A 27,043-nucleotide genomic window follows, 5' to 3' on the forward strand; every position below is an offset into this window, starting at 1 on the left:
AGAGCTATAATAGAGCTATAATAGAGCTATAATTGAGCTATAATAGAGCTAGAGCTATAATAGAGCTAGAGCTATAATAGAGCTTGAACTGCTTTTTACAGAAAATTGGGCTCCGGCGCAAATACACACACAAATATGTCAGAGTGCCAGTCTTGGCGAGTGTTTGTGTAGTAATAGTCCATTCTGTGTGTGTGTGTGTGTGTGTGTGTGTGTGTGTGTGTGTAGGTCAGAGTCTGGGTTACGGGTTTGTGAACTATGTGGAGCCCAAAGATGCAGAAAAAGCCATAAGTATTTTAAATGGACTCAAACTGCAGGCCAAAACCATCAAGGTAAGACCCGTCCCTCTGTCTCACACACACGTGCCCATCCCAGGTGTGTGTGTGTGTTGCCCAGGTGCCCGTCCCAGTTTGTGTGTGTGAGTGTGTGTATGTTGCCCAGGTACCCGTCCAAGTTAGTGTGTGTGTGTGTGTGTGTGTGTGTGTGTGTGTGTGTGTTGCCCAGGTGCCCGTCCCAGTTAGTGTGTGTGTGTGTGTGTGTGTTGCCCAGGTGCCCGTCCCAGTTAGTGTGTGTGTGTGTTGCCCAGATGCCCGTCCCAGTTAGTGTGTGTGTGTGTGTGTGTTAGGCATGTGCCGGTATCAAATTTTCATGCTGCGATTAATTGATTGAGCTTTTATCACTGTATATGGCATTATCACGATATTTTAATTGCACAAGAGAAATGGATGGATTGGGGGGGGGGATGTAAAAAAACAACAACCAGCATTACAATAGGTGTAATTGTGATTGTCAAAACATTTGGTAACTAAACAGAATTGTATTAAAGCTGGGGTAGGTAAGAATGGTCTAAAAAACTTATTTTTCAAATTTGTTTAAACTTTATGTATATATCAATACATAATTAAAATGTAAGTATTCTGAAAAAGTATAAAAATCGAGTGTATGTAGACCTCTAACGACTGTTTTAAAGACAGCTCATTATTTCCATTCAGTCCACCCTCTCCCTTCTGGTGTCCTTCCAAAGCCACGCCCCCAAAACACATGAACGCGCGACTCCGACCGAAGACGCATTATTTACCTGAGACAAGCGGAGAGGAAGGAGCGCAGTGCATGTAGCATCATGTCAGAATCACATGTAATGTAACTTTATAACGTTGCACTCTTTCTATGAGTTATAAATAGCCAGTAAGATAATATAACGGTAACTAACGTTGCAGTAGGCTATGTAAATAATTATTCTAGCGATATGTAATGCTAAATAAGGTTTGCTAGTACATTATTTTAGCAACATGACAAGCCAGTGAATTAGCAGGTTTCAATTGTTGCTTTGCACAGTGCGTGACATTTTATCTGTATGTTATGCGGCTAGAGTTTTAACACTGAGTCAATGGGCTCCGACGGGCTTGTTTATCGTCATCGGTCTTTTCCCGTTTACCTGTCTTTGTTGTATGAGCAGGTTCCACTCGAGAAATTGGTAGTTTTGGTTGTTTGTCCGCCATTAGCACAGCTGCTCGGCACACCGGCAATCTTGATTTTGAATGACGGTACGCGCTGTGCAAGAGAGGGGCGATCAGCGCATACGCGAACTTGATTGACACTGCTAAGACACTCCTCCTGGCTCTGAAGGCATCTGATTGGTTCTTTACACTCGGACCGAGTGGCAGTGATTGGTCAGAGTTTTTACTCGACAAGATGCGGCACTGAATAAAACGGCCGATTTTATCAAATAGGGTGTCAAATTTCGTTCGACTTCCCCTCCACTAGTTGGCAGACATGTCATACTTCATCCCCGACTCAAAAAAACGTCATGCTTCTATACAAAATCTTCGAGCTAGAGCGCATTGAATCAGTGCGAACAAAAGCGGAGCTAGTGTGCGAGTGAGCCATTTTATCAGAGCAATACTGTCAACGTCAGCGAGTATTTGCATTAGATTATTATTATTATTATTATTATTATTATCTAATGGCATCAATAAAGCTTACCCGCAATGAAGTGTTGGGTCTTCTATTCGCGGACCCTGATTCTGAAGGGGAATAACGTTATCTGCCTTCAGAAGATGACGGTGATTCTGAAAGTGAAAGTATAGCCCTACACCAAGCACAAACGGTGAATCATTTGCCCAATATATATGCTCCTTTGCCCAATGTCAGTGGTGGGAACAATGTTTCCCGGGGTCGGAGTGTCCATCGCGAACTTAGCAGGCGTGTTAGTGTTAGGCGGGAGATTTTTACCGTGCTAGCCATGGTGACCGTGCGCCTCTACGCAATCGCGGCGACAGTATTGTGGTGGAGGCTTTGTCTAATGCCACTGGGTATGTTAGAGGAGGTCGAAGTATTCATAGGACAGTTATGGGGCAACGTGGAGGCAGGGTGGGGAGTCGCAATGACAGTAGTCCGAGCTGTGCACACTCGGCGCGTGCGAGGCAGATCTGGCCGCGCCCGCGCTGCTGCTTGTAGCAGGAGCAGAGGCGGTGTGACACGGGGCATTGGGGCTATTATGCATAGTCTAACGCAAGACCACACCATGAAACACTACAAGAAATGTCACCTGGATGGATAGGGAGTCATTATCTCTACAGCAAAAGCCCTGCAACATAAATTCTTTTTTTTTTTTTTTGTCTGCCATTTATTAGTAATGATTTACACTGTTGATTTACTATCTATTTCCCTGACCATTTAGTAGTGTACAATATGTGTTCTTATTTGTGTGTTCATGTCCTTGTGATGTGTGCGTCTTTGTCAGCTAAAAAAAAAAATCAACAAAAACCACAAAAAGAAAAAAAAAATACTAACATTGTCTCTCGTCTTGTCTCGTCATCTCACTCATGATCTGTGGCTTGCTGAGGCGAGTGAGCTTTTGAACTAAACAGGTCTTGTCTACTTGTGTTTGTGTGTCATATTAATAATATATATGTGCCCCATACATGGAATCAGAGTGCCTACTGTATGTAGTAAATGGAAAATCTCTACAGCAAAAGGCCAACCGCTACATGCATTCAGTTTGTTTCTACCATTTATTAGTAATGATTTACACAGTTTGTTTACAACTTACTATTTACCTGAGCTTTCAGTATTGTGCAATATAGCATACAGAAGGTGAGGGACATTTTGGGGGAAAGAAGTGCTGCATTTTATCATTTAAACATGTGACTTTTCATGAAAATTCTATAATCCAAGATGGCCGCCACCATATGACGTCATATGCAAATTAGATGGGAAAATGTAATCCCTACATAAACTTTGGGTCATCCTTAAAAGATAGAGACTTTCTGTAAATTAGAGAAATATTATCACTTTTAAGATACAGCCTTTTGAAATTAAGATGTCAAAATCGAACGTTTTAGGAAAAAACCTCTGGGGCCTAAAGGGTTAAGTTTAGTTAACGTTACAATGTTTACATGGTACAATGACTGGTAGGCTACTGTTTGTATTATTGCTTAAGACAATTTTCACGATTTCAATTCTTGGGATTTGATTTCAATCTTGATTCAATATTGACTCTTTGGATAAATATTAGGTAGGCTACAGTAGATAGCCTACATGTTAATTCTTCTGAAGAAAAAATACATCTCACATAATGCTGTAAACATACAGAGAGCCCTATCAGCTGGTATTATTAAAGGTTAAAAATAACAAATTAAATTAAATATAATGTGGTTCTCATTATAATAACAATTATGTAATGACACAAGTAAAAATATAATAAATGTAATATAGTACACATATTTACCAAAATACTCTATATTTTTATAGTCAACTAATGTGCTGGTCATTAAATGGTTTTCCTGAGGTAAATGTAACGTTCTGTGCCATAATTGTTGTCCTGCAGTTTTATTGACCTCTTTCCGTGGCTGAAAAACACTGGTTGATCGATATTATAAATACCTTTCGGTAAGTTGTACTGTATCTTTAAATAAAACGTAACAGATGAGGCGATCGGTCACGTCACATTTACAAGCGCCAAAACATACAAAAGTAGAAATATCACAGATTCTTTTTTTATATTTCTTTTTTCGGTATGACCATAAATGACGGAGTAATTTAAGTTTATTGTGCTACTATGTGAAGAAAATCCAGCAAAACGCGTGGCGCGTTTGCCGACCCCAGAGGGTTAGAGTCTACTGCTGCATTTAGATCCGACTACCGTCTCTGCTTCTCTGAGAATCATGACAGGATCCGTTATATTTTTAATGTTTTAATGATAAAGAATGCAACATGAATGGTGTCAGCGCTGGTCAATACAATGAATCAATGAATTTATTGTCTGAATTTCGTAATAAAATGGACAGAACCTGAATTTTTTTAATATAATAAGTAACCTGCTCTGTCCAGTCTGTCGGTGTCAGTGTCCTATTTGCTCCGCGATTTTTCTCTGCGTGAGAAAATGGATGTGTGGCGTGAGAGCGTGTGAGAAGTGTAAATTGCGTGAGTCTCGCGCTGAATGCGTAGAGTTGACAGCTCTGCTTTTAGAAGGGGGATAAATCATCGGCAGCGTTCCTCCTTCCGCCGTGCTGCTTCTCCATGTGAGCATTCATTACATTAGACTAGAGTGCGCACTTCACCTCATGCACACAGTGCTTCTACATGTGGGCAGTGTGGCGAATTGTGTCAAAGCTCTTGGGGTCCCCCCCCCCCCCTCAAAAAAAAAACAATGTAATAATATGCATATTTTCATTTATTTATTTCATATAATACTATAATTTCATTTACTTAACTTTTTGTGTTTCAGAACATGTTTTTGCAGCTGAGCATTAACTCTGTGCATAATTGATGAACAAAGACTTTTCTCCACCCAAAATCTACGTAATAATCCGTGTTTTTCCTGGCTCAAAATGAGGCGCTAAAATCCCGATCATGTATTTTAATAAGATAATTAAATGTGTATTTTTCGTAGACCATCATATAGCCTGCTGTGTTTCCCACAGTATTTTTGTGGGTTGAGCTCGGACCTCTAGGGGGGTCGGGGGGCATGCCCCCCCGGAAGAATTTTTTTTACATTTTAAAGATAAATTCATTAATCTGGTGCACTTTGAGTCCCCCGAATCTGCTGTTAAAAATAAATAATCCACCCGCCAACCTCCCGAACCTATATGATATTCTCTGATTTAGATATCTGCATCTGATCATCACATTCCAATTATTCAAATTCTCAGTGTTAAGCATGAGGATAAAATATCACACTGAAGTAGGCTGATTTAAAATTAAGATCTAAGTTTTACTCTCTATACTCTTTCCCTACTCTCAGGGAACTGAGGTTACGTTAGTAACCGAGTACGTTATTTCTTATTTTATTTTTTGATATTGAAAATTGTTTTAATCAGGGCATTTGTCCGGTTGGGCAAGTACAATTATCTTTCACTAGTCCCTTAAAAACACGCACGTGTCCCGGACAAGCGTTAATGTCGACATTCTATTCAGATCAGTAAATTACCAAACAATCATAAAAGAAAGAAATATTATCTTACCGTCATCGTGAGGTGAAAATGAGGATCCACTCTGCCAGACTCTCGTGAAAGTGCTTATCTATAGCACAACATTTATTTCTCGTACCATTTATTCGCCAAAAATAGTTTTTGCGTGCATATGATACGCACTTTATGGCGTGTAATTATATAAATTGTCTCTGGTAATACGCACGTAGGCCTACTCCACACCCCTACTCCTACAAGGGGTTTGCAGTGCGTATCATTTACACGCAAAAAAAACAAAACAAAAAAAAACTATTTTTGGCGTATAAATGGCACGATAAATAAAATGTATCTGTTTATAAATTCAACAGTAAACCAGCATAAATTCCTTCAGAAAACAGCGTGTGGCGCACTTGAGCGTCTTTTCAGACGCAAATCTAATTTGAATTACTTTCTAATGGGAGCGGCAGCGCAATACTTTGATTAAAAAAATATATATATTACCTAATAAATTATCTTTATATTATTTTAGTTTTAATGAAAAACCATGGGACCCCCCGAGGTAAATTTTTGTGCCTTATGTTGCCCAGGTGCCTGTCCCAGTTAGTGTGTGTGTGTGTGTGTGTGTGTGTGTGTGTGTGTGTGTGTTGCCCAGGTGCCTGTCCCAGTTAGTGTGTGTGTGTGTGTGTGTGTTGCCCAGGTGCCCGTCCCAGTGAGTGTGTGTGTGTGTGTGTTGCCCAGGTGCCCGTCCCAGTTAGTGTGAGTGTGTGTGTGTGTTGCCCAGGTGCCTGTCCCAGTTAGTGTGTGTGTGTTGCCCAGTTGTCTGTCCCAGTTAGTGTGTGTGTGTGTGTGTGTGTGTTGCCCAGGTGTCGTTCGCTCGCCCGAGCTCCGCCTCTATCCGCGACGCTAACCTGTATGTGAGCGGCCTCCCGAAGACCATGACCCAGAGTGAGCTGGACCTGCTGTTCTGCCCGTTCGGCCGCATCATCACCTCCAGGATCCTGCTGGACCAGCTCTCAGGTGTGTGTGTGTGTGTGTGTGTGTGTACTACTAGACCAGCTCTCAGGTGTGTGTGTGTGTGTGTGTGTGTGTGTACTACTGGACCAGCTCTCGTGTGTGTGTGTGTGTGAGAGAACTACTGGACCATATCTCAGGGGTGTGTGTGTGTGAGAACTACTGGACCAGGTCTCAGGGGGGTGTGTGTGTGTATGTGAACTACTGGACCAGGTCTCAGGGGGGTGTGTGTGTGAGAACTACTGGACCAGGTCTCGGGGGGGGGGGGGTGTGTGTGTCTGTGTGAGAACTACTGGACCAGGTCTCAGGGGTGTGTGTGTCTGTGTGAGAACTACTGGACCAGGTCTCGGGGGGGGGGGGGGGGGGTGTGTGTCTGTGTGAGAACTACTGGACCAGGTCTCAGGGGTGTGTGTGTGTGTGTGTGTGTGTGTGTGTGTGAGAACTACTGGACCAGGTCTCAGGGCAGGGTCGGTTAAATTGAAGCGAACTTGCGATTGCTCTGTTAGTGCGGTTCTGAATAATGTGAACGCTGCATCTGAACACTGGAAACCCTCTACACACACCTTGGCAATAGAATCGCCATTGGCAAGAACATTTCTTTTAGTTTACTCTCCTGACTAATATATACTGTGGGTTCATGAATATAATCACGTTGTCAGCATTCGCTCGAACTGATTTTCTGAAATCAAAACAGCGACAGGAATAGGTGAGCGCTAGCCGTTTGCGCTTTAGTTCCGCCTGCTACCGACAGTGGCTTCTGCTTGTTTTTAAAGGCTGAACTCCGTTATTCTAACAGGAAAATACAGCAAAGAGTTCATTTACATGTAGAAGACTGTAATACTCTCTCTTTGAAACTCTTAAGCGCTCTCAGCTTAGCGACGGTGCCGGGCTCCTTCACACTAGAGTTTAACAAATACGCTGCACATCCATTGAGATGAAGGGGATTAGTATGAAACTTTCAAACACTCGGTGTTCAAGACGAGTGAAAATATATCTGTGAAGAACTTATATTAACCTCTGTTCAGGCGTGTCGCGAGGCGTTGGCTTCATCCGCTTCGACCGACGCACCGAGGCCGAGGAGGCCATTAAAGGGCTGAACGCACAGAAGCCGCCCGGATCCACCGAGCCCATCACTGTGAAGTTCGCCAACAACCCCAGTCAGAAGAGCCTGCCGTGTGTGTCGGCCGGCAGACGCTACACTGGAGCGCTAATTCATCCCGCACACAGATTCAGGTATTCCCTCGCTCTCATGCACCCGACGCACAGATTCAGGTATTCCCTCGCTCTCATGCACCTGGAGCACAGATTCAGGTATTCCCTCGCTCTCATGCAGCCGGAGCACAGATTCAGGTATTCCCTCGCTCTCATGCACCCGACGCACAGATTCAGGTATTCCCTCGCTCTCATGCACCCGGAGCACAGATTCAGGTATTCCCTCGCTCTCATGCACCCGGAGCACAGATTCAGGTATGCCCTCGCTCTCATGCAGCCGGAGCACAGATTCAGGTATTCCCTCGCTCTCATGCACCCGGAGCACAGATTCAGGTATTCCCTCGCTCTCATGCACCCGGAGCACAGATTCAGGTATTCCCTCGCTCTCATGCACCTGGAGCACAGATTCAGGTATTCCCTCGCTCTCATGCAGCCGGAGCACAGATTCAGGTATTCCCTCGTTCTCATGCACCCGGAGCACAGATTCAGGCATTCTCTCACTCTCATGCAGCCGGAGCACAGATTCAGGTATTCCCTCGTTCTCATGCAGCCGGAGCACAGATTCAGGTATTCCCCTCGATCTCATGCACCCGACGCACAGATTCAGGCATTCCCTCGCTCTCATGCACCCGGAGCACAGATTCAGGTATTCCCTCGCTCTCATGCACCCGACGCATAGATTCAGGTATTCCCTCGGTCTCTTGCACCCGGACACAGATTCAGGCATTCCCTCGCTCTCATGCACCCGGAGCACAGATTCAGGTATTCCCTCATTCTCATGCAGCCGGAGCACAGATTCAGGTATTCCCCTCGCTCTCATGCACCCGACGCATAGATTCAGGTATTCCCTCGCTCTCATGCACCCGGAGCACAGATTCAGGTATTCCCTCGGTCTCATGCACCCGGAGCACAGATTCAGGTATTCCCTCGCTCTCATGCACCCGACATACAGATTCAGGCATTCCCTCGCTCTCATGCACCCGGAGCACAGATTCGGGCATTCCCTCGCTCTCATGCACCCGGAGCACAGATTCAGGTATTCCCTCGCTCTCATGCACCCGACGCACAGATTCAGGCATTCCCTCGCTCTCATGCACCCGACGCACAGATTCAGGCATTCCCTCGCTCTCATGCAGCCGGAGCACAGATTCAGGTATTCCCTCGCTCTCATGCACCCGGAGCACAGATTCAGGTATTCCCTCGGTCTCATGCACCCGGAGCACAGATTCAGGTATTCCCTCGCTCTCATGCACCCGGAGCACAGATTCAGGCATTCCCTCACTCTCATGCACCCGGAGCACAGATTCAGGTATTCCCTCATTCTCATGCAGCCGGAGCACAGATTCAGGTATTCCCTCGCTCTCATGCACCCGGAGCACAGATTCAGGCATTCCCTCACTCTCATGCACCCGGAGCACAGATTCAGGTATTCCCTCATTCTCATGCAGCCGGAGCACAGATTCAGGTATTCCCTCATTCTCATGCAGCCGGAGCACAGATTCAGGTATTCCCTCGCTCTCATGCACCCGGAGCACAGATTCAGGTATTCCCTCATTCTCATGCAGCCGGAGCACAGATTCAGGTATTCCCCTCGCTCTCATGCACCCGACGCATAGATTCAGGTATTCCCTCGCTCTCATGCACCCGGAGCACAGATTCAGGTATTCCCTCGGTCTCATGCACCCGGAGCACAGATTCAGGTATTCCCTCGCTCTCATGCACCCGACATACAGATTCAGGCATTCCCTCGCTCTCATGCACCCGGAGCACAGATTCGGGCATTCCCTCGCTCTCATGCACCCGGAGCACAGATTCAGGTATTCCCTCGCTCTCATGCACCCGACGCACAGATTCAGGCATTCCCTCGCTCTCATGCACCCGACGCACAGATTCAGGCATTCCCTCGCTCTCATGCACCCGGAGCACAGATTCAGGTATTCCCTCGCTCTCATGCACCCGGAGCACAGATTCAGGTATTCCCTCGTTCTCATGCAGTCGGAGCACAGATTCAGGTATTCCCTCACTCTCATGCACCCGGAGCACAGATTCAGGTATTCCCTCGTTCTCATGCACCCGACGCACAGATTCAGGCATTCCCTCGTTCTCATGCACCCGACGCACAGATTCAGGCATTCCCTCACTCTCATGCACCCGGAGCACAGATTCAGGTATTCCCTCGCTCTCATGCACCCGGAGCACAGATTCAGGTATTCCCTCGTTCTCATGCACCCGACGCACAGATTCAGGCATTCCCTCGCTCTCATGCACCCGGAGCACAGATTCAGGTATTCCCTCGTTCTCATGCACCCGGAGCACAGATTCAGGTATTCCCTCGTTCTCATGCACCCGACGCACAGATTCAGGCATTCCCTCGCTCTCATGCACCCGGAGCACAGATTCAGGTATTCCCTCGTTCTCATGCACCTGGAGCACAGATTCAGGTATTCCCTCGGTCTCATGCACCCGGAGCACAGATTCAGGTATTCCCTCGTTCTCATGCACCCGACGCACAGATTCAGGTATGCCCTCGCTCTCATGCACCTGGAGCACAGATTCAGGTATTCCCTCGCTCTCATGCACCCGGAGCACAGATTCAGGTATTCCCTCGGTCTCATGCACCCGGAGCACAGATTCAGGTATTCCCTCGCTCTCATGCACCCGGAGCACAGATTCAGGTATGCCCTCGCTCTCATGCACCTGGAGCACAGATTCAGGTATTCCCTCGCTCTCATGCACCTGGAGCACAGATTCAGGTATTCCCTCGCTCTCTTGCACCCGGAGCACAGATTCAGGTATTCCCTCGCTCTCATGCACCCGGAGCACAGATTAAGGTATTCCCTCGTTCTCATGCACCCGGAGCACAGATTCAGGTATGCCCTCGCTCTCATGCACCCGGAGCACAGATTCAGGTATTCCCTCGCTCTCATGCACCCGGAGCACAGATTCAGGTATTCCCTCGTTCTCATGCACCCGACGCACAGATTCAGGTATGCCCTCGCTCTCATGCACCTGGAGCACAGATTCAGGTATTCCCTCGCTCTCATGCACCCGGAGCACAGATTCAGGTATTCCCTCGGTCTCATGCACCCGGAGCACAGATTCAGGTATTCCCTCGCTCTCATGCACCCGGAGCACAGATTCAGGTATGCCCTCGCTCTCATGCACCTGGAGCACAGATTCAGGTATTCCCTCGCTCTCATGCACCTGGAGCACAGATTCAGGTATTCCCTCGCTCTCATGCACCCGGAGCACAGATTCAGGTATTCCCTCGCTCTCATGCACCCGGAGCACAGATTCAGGTATGCCCTCGCTCTCATGCACCTGGAGCACAGATTCAGGTATTCCCTCGCTCTCATGCACCCGGAGCACAGATTCAGGTATTCCCTCGCTCTCATGCACCCGGAGCACAGATTCAGGTATTCCCTCGCTCTCATGCACCTGGAGCACAGATTCAGGTATTCCCTCGCTCTCTTGCACCCGGAGCACAGATTAAGGTATTCCCTCGTTCTCATGCACCCGGAGCACAGATTCAGGTATGCCCTCGCTCTCATGCACCCGGAGCACAGATTCAGGTATTCCCTCGCTCTCATGCACCCGGAGCACAGATTCAGGTATTCCCTCGCTCTCATGCACCCGGAGCACAGATTCAGGTATTCCCTCGCTCTCATGCACCCGGAGCACAGATTAAGGTATTCCCTCGTTCTCATGCACCCGGAGCACAGATTCAGGTATTCCCTCGCTCTCATGCACCCGGAGCACAGATTCAGGTATTCCCTCGCTCTCATGCACCCGGAGCACAGATTCAGGTATTCCCTCGGTCTCATGCACCCGGAGCACAGATTCAGGTATTCCCTCGGTCTCATGCACCCGGAGCACAGATTCAGGTATTCCCTCGGTCTCATGCACCCGGAGCACAGATTCAGGTATTCCCTCGCTCTCATGCACCCGGAGCACAGATTCAGGTATTCCCTCGTTCTCATGCAGTCGGAGCACAGATTCAGGTATTCCCTCACTCTCATGCACCCGGAGCACAGATTCAGGTATTCCCTCGTTCTCATGCACCCGACGCACAGATTCAGGCATTCCCTCGTTCTCATGCACCCGACGCACAGATTCAGGTATTCCCTCGTTCTCATGCACCCGACGCACAGATTCAGGCATTCCCTCGTTCTCATGCACCCGACGCACAGATTCAGGCATTCCCTCACTCTCATGCACCCGGAGCACAGATTCAGGTATTCCCTCGCTCTCATGCACCCGGAGCACAGATTCAGGTATTCCCTCGTTCTCATGCACCCGACGCACAGATTCAGGTATGCCCTCGCTCTCATGCACCCGACGCACAGATTCAGGTATTCCCTCGCTCTCATGCAGCCGGAGCACAGATTCAGGTATTCCCTCGCTCTCATGCAGCCGGAGCACAGATTCAGGTATTCCCTCGCTCTCATGCACCTGGAGCACAGATTCAGGTATTCCCTCGTTCTCATGCACCCGACGCACAGATTCAGGTATGCCCTCGCTCTCATGCACCTGGAGCACAGATTCAGGTATTCCCTCGCTCTCATGCACCCGGAGCACAGATTCAGGTGTTCCCTCGCTCTCATGCACCCGGAGCACAGATTCAGGTGTTCCCTCGCTCTCTTGCACCCGGAGCACAGATTCAGGTATTCCCTCGGTCTCATGCAGCCGGAGCACAGATTCAGGTATTCCCTCGGTCTCATGCAGCCGGAGCACAGATTCAGGTATTCCCTCGTTCTCATGCATCCGGAGCACAGATTCAGGTATTCCCTCGTTCTCATGCACCCGACGCACAGATTCAGGCATTCCCTCGCTCTCATGCACCCGGAGCACAGATTCAGGTATTCCCTCGTTCTCATGCACCCGACGCACAGATTCAGGTATGCCCTCGCTCTCATGCACCTGGAGCACAGATTCAGGTATGCCCTCGCTCTCATGCACCCGGAGCACAGATTCAGGTATTCCCTCGGTCTCATGCACCCGGAGCACAGATTCAGGTATTCCCTCGCTCTCATGCACCCGGAGCACAGATTCAGGTATGCCCTCGCTCTCATGCACCTGGAGCACAGATTCAGGTATTCCCTCGCTCTCATGCACCTGGAGCACAGATTCAGGTATTCCCTCGCTCTCTTGCACCCGGAGCACAGATTCAGGTATTCCCTCGCTCTCATGCACCCGGAGCACAGATTAAGGTATTCCCTCGTTCTCATGCACCCGGAGCACAGATTCAGGTATTCCCTCGCTCTCATGCACCCGGAGCACAGATTCAGGTATTCCCTCGGTCTCATGCACCCGGAGCACAGATTCAGGTATTCCCTCGTTCTCATGCACCCGACGCACAGATTCAGGTATGCCCTCGCTCTCATGCACCTGGAGCACAGATTCAGGTATTCCCTCGCTCTCATGCACCCGGAGCACAGATTCAGGTATTCCCTCGGTCTCATGCAGCCGGAGCACAGATTCAGTTATTCCCTCGCTCTCATGCACCCGGAGCACAGATTCAGGTATTCCCTCGCTCTCATGCACCCGGAGCACAGATTCAGGTATTCCCTCGGTCTCATGCACCCGGAGCACAGATTCAGGTATTCCCTCGCTCTCATGCACCCGGAGCACAGATTCAGGTATTCCCTCGCTCTCATGCACCCGACGCATAGATTCAGGTATTCCCTCGCTTGCTCGAGTCTGAGCTGCTTCACTTAGTCTGTGTGTGTGTTTCAGGCTGGACAACTTCCTCAACACCTCCTACGGAGTCAAGAGGTACGTGTGAATCTCATGTCAGTTTCAAACTAACATCTGAGAACTTCTGACACAGCACCATACACTAGTAAGAGATGTCATGTAATACTCAACACAGATCGCCCTCGGCCGTCGGGCCAAACCACAAAACGTAATAAATTAAATGGGCCTAGTTATTGTCTTCGTCGTTTTTGACCCATAACTGTAATGAGGTTTTGACACCAAAAACTACAAACCTAACTGTTGTTAGATAAATAAAATGTCAGTAATAAACTTAGAACAAATAACGAAATTATGAGCAATAGAACAAATACAATAGGACAAACATGCTTTTCAATTTAATCAGGTAAGTCCAACAGTAATTTAGAGGTAGAGAAAATTAATAATCAAATGTAAAATAGCACTGCATAGTAGGGCTGTCACTTTTGTGGAAAAATCCTGTTTGATTTTTGAGACATAAGTGTTCATTGAATCGATTGTAAAATCGATTTTCCATGTCTAAAGACGATTTTCCATTTGCCAAATATAGGCAAATCCACGGACAACTAACAGGCATTAGGACGAACGTTAAGAGGGCGCTTGAGACACACACAAGTCAGCAAATATTCCTGATGATTTATTGGCGTGAGCTTTCGTGCACAATGACAAACAGGAGTGCAACATTCTCGAAAAACAATAAGCAGAGTGGACTGCCATAACATCAATGACAAACATCACTGCAGTCTTCAACATGGATGTGTTTGATTAGAAATGTCAAACAAATTTCGCTTATGTAGGCGATTGTAGACCGTTGCCCGAATTTGTATCTGTATGCATGAGACTGTCTGAATACCGGCAGAATTACATTTTTGTAGTAAAAAGAGACACATTATGCAGAAGTATAATCTGCTGTTATGTGTGTTTGTCAGAGCCTGCAGTTGCTGTGTGGCGCGCGTGCGCTGCGGGCGTATCGTGACGAGCTGGACGCGCTCTGAGAAAAGACTGTTAAAATCGATTCCCTATTTTTGTTTTCGAAACTTGAGGGGACGAACCGAGGGCGGGGCTGAGCAGGGGGGCGTGCATTTGAGACCCGCAGTGACGGATTAATTGACAGCTGCTGTCAGATTCGCTAAAATGGAGTGTGACTGGAGTGACGCAAGTAGCTTTGCAACAGAGCTGCCATTTGAAGTCCAGGACTTTTCTCCCCCACCTTCACCTGAAGTGGAGGAGGGTGAATTGTCTGTGGACACAGGGTTAGAGCCATGTCAATTCGAGCCGCTGGCTCATACTGCGGTCTTAACTCCCGCATCGCGATCGGCGTCCGACGATGTTAGCGAAGCAGTCGCGCAAGGGAGAATGGGGCCATTAATAGGGGTGTAACGATTCGTTTTAACAACGATTCGATTCGTATCGCTCGATATGATTCAAGGACGATATTGGTTCATTTAGAACGATACGATCCGAATCGATTCAGTGTCTTTTTAGCCAAAAATTCTTGTAAGGGAATCCGGTATCAATTAATTATGGATATAAACAAACAAGTAAACAACAATTAATGTCAAATGCATTCACATTTTATTTGAATAACATAGGACTGCACGATTATGACAAAAATCATAATTGTAGATTATTCCCTTGAAATTGTAATTGTGATTTATTAATTACGATTATCACAATATTGAATGATGTTTTGAATAGTTTGGCCATTGGACCCACATCTCCCCATGGTCATCAAGCCGAGACCCACCTTTGAAGGAATTATATAGGCCTATTATAATACATGTGTCAACAATTTTTGTGTAAACAAAAGTTCTGTCCCCCTTTACTTAACATACAAAAAAAATTGTAAGAATATGACAAATACTGATAAACAGTAGGCACTGCGAGGTTAAGCTATATAGCAGTCCCAAACTAGTTTTTATTCATACAATCTTGGTATGAGCCACCACAGTCATATAAAAATATACAAAATAATCAGTAAGTGGCATTTTGTTATGGAAACAAACAACAATTAGGCTGTGATACACAATACTTAGAAGAACTGCTAAAGAAACATGGAAACTGCTCCTGATAAATAGCAACACGCATGACATACCAATAACGTAATTTATTGGTATTTTACTTTTATTTCGTAACTTACTAATTTACGGCGTTGCATGCTCGTATTTCTTTTGCGCTTTAGTGAAGTGATACAGCGCGCGCCGGCGCATTTGCACGTGCAATTGAAGAGTGCACGATGACAGGACATGAAATTTCGTTTTTCTGAGGTGAGAGACTTTATTTCGTTACAAGTTATGAAAATAATGGTAGAATAATGACACGGACATATAGCCTGACAACATCATCTGACTGCAGATACTGAATCTGGACAACACGGGGGTTTTTTTCTAATTTAAAACGTAATGACGTTGCATGCTTGTAGATTATTTTGTGCTTTATATATAGTGAAGCGATATAGGCCTACAGCACGCGCCGGCGCATTTGCGCGTGCAACTGAAGAGTGCGCGCTACTGCAGTATAGCGGCTGAGAGGACAGGAGAGCCCGTTTCTCTGAGGTGAGAGGCTTCGCGCTGCTTGTTGTCTTCGCGCTGCTGGCGCATCACGCATGGCGATGACGTCACAGATAGGCAGACTGAATCGAGTAACGTTTAACGCCTTTATCATTAAAAGTGCTAAGAAAAAACATCCATATAAAGTCTGACGTGCTTAAATCCAATGCGTTATTTCCTAGTATCGATACAATCGATTCATTACCTTTTAAAACGATGTTAGATCGATATATGTCGTCCGGAAGGCCAACTTGCCGAGCACAGATCGATGTAGTTGGATCATAGGAATATAAAGTTGATGAATCGTTACACCCCTAGCCATTAATAATAAGTAGTTATTATTACTATTACGTTATTATTATTCCTCACAGCGTCGGACGTAAAGTACATGAATCTGATGTGTCATATAGAGTTGATGTCAATAACGCGCGCTCTCTGTGGGCATATTCATATTTTGCCGCTATGTGAAAAAATCCAGCAAAATGCGCCGGCGCGTTTGTCGACCCCAGAGGATTAACTTTAGCCTAACCATAAATTGTGATTTAAAAATATATGATCACTCATACTCACATCAAGACGCCGCTGCGGTGGCGGAGTCCGTGCAGGAGGAGCAGCGTTTGGCTGTGTGGAGAAGCCCATGTCCACCTCTACTGCGCTGGAGAAGCAATCCCGCATTAAATGCAGGTTTCACACTTGAGCTCTAGGCGGGAACTCACGGTCTTCCAGGACAAGTGCATGCAACCACTGGCGCCTAATTTCCAGGTCTGCTGGAAAGCTATGCAGTCAACCAGGAACACTACACCCTGTCACAGTCACACCCTGACCACTGTACTAAACACAGATAAATCTACTCTAACTTGAAGCTATCCTAACTGTTGGAGTACTATGCTACTAACTAACGATGCTTCTAACAATACTACACTAACAATTATGCTAATTAACTACCTAGGCTACACAAAATAATCTAAATAACTATATAAATGCTATGCTAAATAGATGCTAAAATACGCTATCCTGATCGTTTTCAATACTCGCAATTCCAACTCCTGACTCGCTACTGTGGTTTTGACGAAACGAGATGTTTTTATGCTGCAGGGGCGTGGTGAGCTGGAACCTGCTTACGTCACACAGCACCGCAACATCCAATAGCCACTGTTCACCCTGAAGAGGGCAGCACTATATATTGTAGAATTAAAACACTTTATACTCAAATGTCAAAAAAGTTACTCGAATCAATGAACAGCACTAATAAAGCCCCAGTCTTACAGATCATTAACTTAAAAAAAGTTGATTTAGGATTTAGTTACCCTTTAACAGGAATATTAGGCTGCTGTCACTTTAAGAGCTGCACGGATCCAATATACTGTTACACACGTTTTATTTCTCAACTATTTATGTTTACTTAACCCATTTGTGCCCAAATTTTTCTGAATGGTTTCATGCATATAATCCTGTTAATAGTGTCCTATGTGAACATGTTCTGCATTTATTTTCCCCAGGTTTTTTTTTTCTTTCTTGAAAATCATATTTGAATGTGCGGCAACTATAGTTGCCGGTGGGCAAATATGTTGTATGCACCCCTTCAATGTAAAATATGAATAGGAGGAGAACATTTGGCATTTATCTCAAAATAACTGCTTTCAACAGATCAATCTTTATTCATAAACAAATTTATTATGTATAAAAGTCGAAGAACATTTGATGCAGACCCAAAAAAAACTGCATCTAGCTTATAATCTCTTGAATATGAAAACACAACAAACAACAAATCCATTTGCCTTTACCATTGTGCGCTGTTCAGGGTCTTTTTGACCCACATTTCTGACTTTCATTCATGGGGATAACATGGATCATTTGACATGGTTAAGTGTTTTTAAAAGATTTTTGCCCATCTTTTGGAAAATGCTGTTCTAAAAGTAACAAATTATCACTTTAACCAGTAGATGGCTGCAGAGCACCACTATTTGCTATTTGCTTTTTGACTAACTGAAGACATCTTTTCACAAGTTTTTCCAGTTGTACTCATATCTACATATAATGAAATCACAATTATAATAATAAAAGTTACTTTTTCTCAAAGTTTAGGCACTTTTTGTACTGAAAAAAAATAATGTTATATTATGATTAGAATCAAATGAATTTGATCAATGGACAAAATTCATCCTCAAAATCAGAAACAACACAGAACACACAGACAGAAATGAAGTGGCACACTTTAAATTTGTAGAATTATATGAAAAACAGATGTTTGAAATAAATGATAAACTCTAAAAACTCCAACTTTTCTCTTTGTAACATCCTGATCAGGTTTGATTCTAATCATAATGGAACATTATTGAAAAACTGATTTTTTTCAGTACAAAAACTGCCAAACTTTGACAAAAAGTAACTTTTATTGTTATAATTGTGATTTCATTATATGTAGATATGAATCTAACTGGAAAAACTTGTGAAAAGATGTCTTTTAGTTTGAAACTTTTAGTACTTTTAGAGCTCTGCAGCCATCTACTGGTTAAAGTGATTTTTTTTTTTTTTTACTTTTAAAACTGCATTTTCCAAGATTTGGCCAAAAATCTTACACTAAACCATGTCAAATTATCCATGTTATCCCCATGAATGAAAGTTAGAAATGTGGGTATTTTATAAGGCAAATTTTCTTTTTGGAGAATTTTTCTTTTCTTTTTTTGAACATTTTGTGGAGTAAAAATGTCCAAATGAAGAGTAAAAACATTAATAAACTGAGTAAAATTACATTTGTTTAAAATATATATATTGTTACAAAATAGCATTTTGTTGCCTGGGGTCTCTCAGACCCCAAACAGCCTGACTGTAAACCTCAAACGAACAGCGCACAAGGGTTAAAGTTGTGGAACATAGTGCAGAACAAAGTGCAGCCATAACAGGGCATTGTGTATCAAAAAGGTAAATGAAAATAAATAAATACAAATAATAGAATGAAGAAAAAAATATATCTATATAGAGATGTCATTTAAAGGGTTAAGTTATGTTTATGCACTAAACAAGACCAATAAACTTGATTTATTAACCTATTAACACAGTACACCCCATTTTCCCATGATATATGTACTTACAAGGCATTTGCCCACCGGCAACTATAGCTGCCGCTTGGACTTTTGACTAAGTATACAAAAAACTATAGATCTCTTGTAAGATTTGTTTTGTTTGGCTGATTCTAGAGACCTTCATGCCCTCCCCCCGGACAGCACGCATGAAGATCTTAATTGATGGGTATGTGCTGCATGTCAGTGAATCCTCTAACAGAGGTTTGTTCTTCTGTCGTTTCTGGCCGCAGATTCTCTCCCGCGTCCATCGATGGAGTCGGCTTCCCTCACGCCGCCGGCTGGTGTATCTTCGTGTATAACCTCGCCCCGGACGCAGACGAGAGCGTCCTCTGGCAGATCTTCGGCCCGTTCGGCGCCGTCATCAACGTCAAGGTCATACGAGACTTCAGCACAGACAAGTGCAAAGGCTTCGGCTTCGTGACCATGAGCAGCTACGAGGAGGCGGCCGTCGCTATCGCTAGCCTGAACGGGTACCGGCTCGGGGAACGGGTTCTGCAGGTCTCCTTCAAGACCAGCCGAACGCACACGGCCTGAGCCCAACACCGCGGATACTTCATCTACTGTTTCTGTTCTTAAAATGGTTTACTTTTAAAAACATCTGTTTCAATGGAATAACAGCCACTGTAACTTTGAGTGTTTTGGTTTCGAGTCATCTTCTATTTTAGATTTCTACATTTCTCTGGTCTAAGTGCTTTAAAGTTCATTTAATAATTTTGTTTCTTTAACATTGACTTGTGAGTTTTGTTTTTTAAGTTTATTTCTTGGTTGCATAATGTTACTTAACGTAATTGTTTTCTTGATGTAAAAAGGCCAAAATTCGTAAAGCGATTTATATATGGTAAAAAAAAAAAAAAAAGAAGCTTAAAATCGCTTGGAAGTTTAAAAGCATCTATTTTTATAAAAGAGAAATTGAAACATTTCTGCTGGATCTGCTGTTGTTTTTTGATGTGGTTTATAATGTCACGCAGAGAATCATCACAACACTGTAAAAAAAAATCCTGTTGTTTTTACGGAAAAAAACTGGCAGCTGTGGTTACCAGAACAATACTGTAAAAAACACATCAAACCGTAAACATACTTACGAGTTACATGTAAATTTAACATTTTAAACATGTATATTTAACATTGGATTTCAGTAATATGATATAATTTTTATTTACCGACCTATTTAAGTATTAATATCTGTTCTGTACCATAGTATTACACTGACAAACCAACAATCTCAGCAGTAATGAGTCACATGATTAATCAAGGCTCATCACAAGTAGTTCTTCTACAAGAAAGTTAATATTAATATATTGAAGCTGCACAGTGTCATTCACACTAACATTAAACACCATCATGGTAACACACATGAAATTTTAAAAATACAATAAACATTAATTTAACAACATTAAATGTAACATAAAACCCTAATGTACATAACTTTTTAGAAAAAAAAACTATGACGAAACCTAGTTATTTCAACAAAAATACATAAAATGTGAAGTGTCATGCAGGGAATTGTGGGAATGTCAATTTACGTTTTTTCACTGTAAATTCTACAATGACTTATTCATTTTTACTTCCAAAAACTGTAAATTTAACAGTATTTTACAGTAAAATTACATTAAATGTACCGTTAGATCTATCACAGTTATTTACCGTATATAGTAAGGAAACTTTCTGTTAACCAATTAACAGTTTTTCACTGTAGCATTTTTACAGTCTTTTACTGTTAAAATCACGATCATTTCTTACAGTGAACATTTACATTTTATTGATTTAACTGATGCTTTTATCCAAAAACAAATCTCAGCGATTCCTTGAACATGAAGAGAGTTCAAATACAAGGTTGTTCAGAAGAGAAAGAGCTTCTGAGGGGGAAGAAATCGTCAAAACTAAGATTCGTTTTTCTTTTGACAATAAATTCACAGAATATGATTATAGAGCTCGTGGAAAAGAGTCTTTAGATATTAGACATATATTTTAATAAAAGCACAGTTGTTCATATGAATCTTTCACATGAGAATCACTGTATCATAAAGTCCATTGACTGTTTCACACCTTACGAGAGAATCACAACTTCTCTTTCCTTTGTGTGATTGAAGGTCAAACATCCTCTGAATATGTGTTTTAAAATTTTTATTGATGTTTGACATGTTTTAAATGAACTGATTTGGTAATTTGAGAATTGATTTTTGTATTTAAATATTAGTTTGGCAGTATTACGTGATTTGAGTATATTTTTAAACGACAACAGCGTTTTCTTGAAGCTGAATGAAGCTCTTCATGAGTGTTTTCTCTTCAGGAAAGCATTTAGTGTCTGAACTACAACATATTGACTTACTGAATCACCACTGAAAGTCAAAGATTTACATCAACTTTAAAAGTGCTGTATGTAACTTTTTTTCACTGTACTAAAGCATAAAAATACCATAATATGTATATTGAGGAAACATGCTAAGTTCACATACTCGTCTCTCTGAAAAACACTTCTACAGCCAGTTAATTTACTCTGAAATGTGCATTTCCAGGCTGGAATGTTTGTTTTTGTTTTGGTCTGTGAAACTTCATGTTGCCAGTTTTCATTGTCCATTGCGCTCGTTCCTGCTCAACCTGGCAACCCGTCGAGTCCGAGGAGGAGGCGGGAGAAACCACGATCTGCGATATTTTGAATTGGACTGCAGTACCTATTTCCACCACTAGTTGTCATTCCTACCAGGGGGCCAATGTTTCATAAAACACTGAAGCTTCCCCGGGAGTCAAAATGACAAAATAATTAATCAGAATACTTAGCAAAAGTTGCTCCTGCTCCTCGTTCATGGACAGCTCCTACTCACACTCTCCGTCTCTGCGAGATTCGGAAGGGAATGATTCAGATTTCTCTCGGCACAGCTACTAGAAGACTAGTCTCGCGTAGCCAGACCTTCAGACTGACGGCTGAAGGTCTGGAATTCATAGCAGCTTTCTTTGGCCAAGGCCCGCCCATAAGGCCGTTTGACCGACATGTCAAACAACCAATTACAGTTCGCTTCGTTCAGCGTCACGTTTCGTTGCGTTGAAATGTCCCCACAACAACAGACCGGCGTGCAACAAGTCAGTCAGCATAGAAAGTCAAAGAAGGAGAAGAAAACAAGCAGTAAGTCTGTGTGAAAGTCTCACTAATGACACTGATTTGCGACGCGGATGGATAAGAGCGCTCTCTTCCTGGTTGCGGGGACTCTTATTTTGACGGAACGCAGCTCATTCGGTGGAGTGCTTCAGAGTGCGCGCGCGCCGCGATCCAGTCTTGCATCAGCCGTCATCTTCAGTGAGAACGAGCTGTGAAATTCCCTGACTAAATGCAGTTTTGATCTTCATTATGTTCCTTTGAGTGTTTAAAGTTGTGTGCGTCCAGAGAGAAAGTGAGTATTGTAAATTTCACTGTTACTCGAGCTGAGTTTATTGTTGTTTGCTGAGATGGAGATGTGGAAAGAGTTATGACACAAAATGGATGCTATGTGAAGTATAGAAGTATTTGAGTTTCCATTCAGTACGGTGTAATTATGTATAATTATTATACATGTAAGCTGTGTATTATGTTTCATGTTCTGCTGTATTCAACGGCAACATTGTGTTGATGTTTTTGGGGAAGCCAGTAGTTTTAATGCCATTTATGTTGTTATGAGTGTGATTGTGATAAGAAAGAAGCATTGTTTGTTAGAGCATATCTTTTATTTGTTTGTTACAGACCACACATTCATATGCTGACACTTCTAAGGACATAAAGCAAAGCCCATTAGGATCTGGCTTCTCCTCTTCACCTGCTTGTATAAATAAATCTGTTGAACTGGATTCCTTCTCCGACTTTGGTGTTCTTACCGGCACACCCGGACCAGCTTCACCTCATTAGCAACAGCTAGCACCTTACAGTCCTTAGCCCCTCAGCTACATTTTGGTCCTTCGAGCCGGAGACAAGCTGTTCCGGGAACATGCAACAAAACGGTGAAGCATCCTGGGTCCCATCGACTCGACCTAAGAGGCAGCGGAGACCGCCACAGTATCTTGAGGACTATGAGGTTGGTCCAGTGAGACAACAGACACAGGTTTCATCTCGTACAAGTTTGTTACAGCATATGCATGGGCTAGAGGGGTGGAACTCTCACCATGAGGGAGCGGCTATGATGACGCCCGCTGAAAGAACACATGTCACAAGGTCCCCTCGTCAGGTTCAGTGGGACTCCGATATTAGTGAGCATGATGAAGACTACTCTCCCAGCTATGATACACGTTCAACTGGTCGACGTGCAGAGTGGACAGACACTCCGACACCCTTTGCAGAGGACGTAAATGAGCTGTATGAGATGCGTAGAGAGAACACATCATTATGCCGATCTGAAGAGAACAGGCAGAGCGGCCATGCACAGCTTTGGAGTATTCAAAGGGAAATGCATTCTCACAGCAGGGGGCACGACAAGAATCGTGGCCAGTACCACCCCCTCCTATAAAGGATCACTTTCCGACCCGAATGGAAGAAGAGGAGTATGACGACCGACTACCGCCTCCACCATGGCCCTCTGCTGAACCACCGTCAATGCCTTCAGAGGGTGAGGATACACAGATGGTCACAAGGATAGATAGAATGATGAAGGAACTTCAGCTAATCAGAGACAGTGCTGTATCTAACTCAGCAACTAGAAGTAATCTGTCTTCAACCCCTAAGAGACCACCAGCTATGAAGTTTCATGATACTCAGCCTCTGACTCACTGGTCGCATTTCTACTCACCAGGCATCAGCTCTCCTCCTGTTATGGACTCGGCCAAATCTGGGCCTCTACCTAAACACATACCAGGACCTCATATGAGTCATCGTACCCCCTCTCAAGACATACCATACCAGCCTTTATCAGCTATGGTGAAGGAAAAGGAATACCATGGGCCAACGCCGAAAATTCCCCTCTTCATCCATAGGGACCCCATGGAATTCTCCCGCCTGAAGCTCGCCCTAATGAATCTGTTGCCAAGGGATGCCACTGAGCTCTTCAAATATCAGGTTCTCGTGGACCATCTGAGGTTGGAGGAGGCTTGCCTTATAGCAGACTCATATATCAATTCGCCTATGCCGTACTCAGACACAATGGCCGCATTGAATGAGAAGTTCGGGCAGCCACATCAAGTCGCCTTAAAGAAAATTGCTGCTGTCATGGACTCACCAGAGATAAGGCGGGGTGATACAGCAGCCTTTGAGAAGTTTGCTTTGCATGTTCAGTCGTTAGTGGGCATGTTAAAGACCCTGGGCTCTGCTGGAGAGGTTGAACTGAGATGCGGCTCGCACGTCGCACGGCTGCTCACGAAACTTCCGCCAGAGTTGAGGGCAAATTTCCGACGTCAGATGTTCCATCGACCTGGCTCTACTCATACGCTGCTTGACTTAGCAGAGTGGCTCCAGTATGAGTCGTGGTGTCAAAGTTATGACAACCCATCTGACACTCGAGTCCAAGGGTCACTGAGCCACAAAGCTGAGAAGCGACACAGTAGATCAGCGGCTACCGTGCTACATGGGGCAGAGAGTTCTGGAGGTAGTAAGGCCACAAAGCAAGATGGTCAGAGTTCCTCAGATTTCAAAAGGAGAGGCAAGATAAAGCAGTACTGCCCATATTGTGAGAGTTCAGAACATTTTCTGAATAAGTGCCCAGCCATTCAGAAGCTCACAAGGGAGGAAGTCATAGAGTGGATCAAGGTGAATAAAAGATGCTGGAGATGTGGGAGGTCCCACCAAGCTGCACAGTGCGACCTCAAAAGACTCTGTGACCTGTGCCAAGGAAAGCACTTGAGAGTTCTTCACAGTGTGAACACCCGTCCCGCTGCAGAGCCACCCAAAGTAGAGAGTTGTCTAGTAAATAACGGTACCGAGGTTCTTTACCTGGACCGGCCATCAACTTCCACTCGTGTCCTATTAAAGGTTGTGAGAGTGCTTCTTCGGAACAAGGACCGTACTCTTGACACCTACGCGGTATTGGATGATGGATCGGAACGCACAATGCTCCTTCCAGAAGCTGTTGACCGACTTGGTTTGCAAGGTAGACAAGAGGATCTTGTCCTTCGCACAATACGACAGGATGTCCAAACATTGAAGGGATCATCCGTATCATTCTGCATATCATCCCTTGCATATCCCAGAAGAAGCTTTAAGGTTGCAGAGGCGTTCACTTCACAGCGCCTCAGTCTGGCGGATCATTCATATCCCATCTCCATGTTGAAGAGGAAATATAAGCATCTGGCAGACCTCCCTATTGAACCATTCGAGCATGTCAAGCCACTTGTATTGATAGGAGCTGATCACCCCCATCTGCTCACTCCAGTCGAGCCAGTGACGTTAGGCCCCCCAGGAGGACCGGCAGCTATCCGTACACGACTGGGTTGGACGCTTCAGGGGCCGACTCACCTCATCCAGTGGATGGTATGTGCACAACAGTGCCTCCTTACCAGTGTTTCACCGCAGACAACAGAGTTGATGAAGAATGTTGAGAAACTCTGGCAGATGGATGTGCTGCCTTTTCAGAGTGACAAGATGGCAGTGAGATCGAAGCAAGACAAGGAGGCAATAGAGCACCTGGAGGTAAAGACAAGGAGGGTAGAGGTTGACGGCATCCTTCGGTATGCTACTCCGTTGCTACGGAAACAGGACATGCCCCTGTTCCAGGCATCTAAAGAGGCGGTTCTACCGAGCTTGAGGAGTACAGAGAAGAGATTGGCTAAGGACCCTCAACGTGCCAGAGCTTACTGTGAGGCAATCAACCAGCTGGTACAATCAGGAGCTGTCAAGAAGTTGGGCCCAGATGAGATCTCAATGACTGGCGAATCATGGTACATACCCCATCACCTAGTTAGCCATAATGGGAAGAATCGGCTTGTTTTCAACTGTTCCTTTCAGTTTCGTGGACTGAATCTGAATGATGCCCTTCTTCCAGGACCGACCTTGAGTGCATCTCTTCTTGTTGTCCTGCTGCGCTTTAGGCAACAAGCAGTTGCAATTAGTGGAGATATCAGGGGTATGTTCCACCAAGTCCAGCTTCTGCCAGAAGACCGGCCACTTCTCAGGTTTGTGTGGAGAGATATGAAGCGAGAGGATCCCCCTGATACCTTCGAATGGCAAGTTCTGCCTTTTGGCACCACCTGCTCACCTTGTTGTGCCACCTTTGCTCTTCAACGGCATGCTAGAGATCACAGTGTTCCAGGGGATGGTGTCAGAGACTCTGTAGAGCGCTGTTTCTACGTTGATAATTGCCTTCAGAGCGTGCCAACTGTAGCTGAAGCCAGAGGATTGGTCGACAAACTCAGAGAGACTCTGGCATCGGGTGGATTTGAGATCCGTCAGTGGGCATGTAACATCCCAAGTGCTATTGGACATCTGCCAAAGGAAGCAAGGTCAGCCAGTATGGAGCGCTGGCTCTCACATGATGACACAGGTCTGTCCGAATCAACTCTTGGACTTAGTTGGCATTGGGAATCAGACATCTTGGGGTATAAGAGTCGCCCACTGGACTATGGCATACTGACTATGCGCAACGTGTATAAAGTTCTAGCTCGGCAGTATGACCCTCTGGGTTTCATATTACCTTACACAACCCGCGCCAAGTTGCTTGTCCAAAGCATGTGGGATAAGCACCGTCACTGGGATGACCCCCTCCTCCCTCAGGATCTCCAGTTAGCTTGGAAAGAGTGGGAAGACGAACTCCATCTGTTGCCTCGCATAACCTTACCTCGATCTTATGTTCCAGCTCACGTGGGTCAAACGGTTGTCTCTAGACAGATCCACATATTCAGCGATGCGTCAGAGAAAGCCTATGGCTCTGTTTCTTACCTGCGGACCGAGGATGCCCAAGGCCAAGTCTACCTGTCATTCCTGTCAGCGAGATCAAGAGTCGCTCCCCGGCGACGACACTCCATTCCACGTCTAGAGCTCTGCGGTGCCCTAACAGCAGCCCAACTGGCAAAGATGTTGGAAGGGGAGCTGACCTTGAAGATTGATGAGACTATACTTTGGAGTGATTCAACCACGGTACTTACCTGGCTGCAGTCGGAG

The 27,043-nt window shown here is 44.9% G+C and overlaps 1 protein-coding gene across 2 annotated transcripts in view; it reads left to right on the top strand.

Moving 5' to 3' along the window:
* Positions 1-19,673, top strand: part of LOC307155574 (ELAV-like protein 2) — a 31,350-nt gene extending 11,677 nt beyond the window's left edge. Inside the window, exons 2-6 of one of the 2 annotated variants that reach the window (XM_079866317.1) lie at positions 226-329; positions 6,272-6,425; positions 7,445-7,652; positions 13,368-13,406; positions 19,227-19,668. In XM_079866317.1, the coding sequence (XP_079722443.1) occupies positions 226-329; positions 6,272-6,425; positions 7,445-7,652; positions 13,368-13,406; positions 19,227-19,530 (809 nt within the window). In that variant the 3' untranslated portion in view covers positions 19,531-19,668. Of the gene's footprint in view, positions 1-225; positions 330-6,271; positions 6,426-7,444; positions 7,653-13,367; positions 13,407-19,226 lie in introns of both variants that reach the window. The other variant, XM_079866318.1, reaches the window with a different exon arrangement.
* The last annotated feature ends 7,370 nt before the right edge of the window (positions 19,674-27,043 follow it).

This window comes from Squalius cephalus (assembly GCF_949319135.1).
Source record: "Squalius cephalus genome assembly, chromosome: 3".
NCBI lineage: Eukaryota > Metazoa > Chordata > Actinopteri > Cypriniformes > Leuciscidae > Squalius > Squalius cephalus.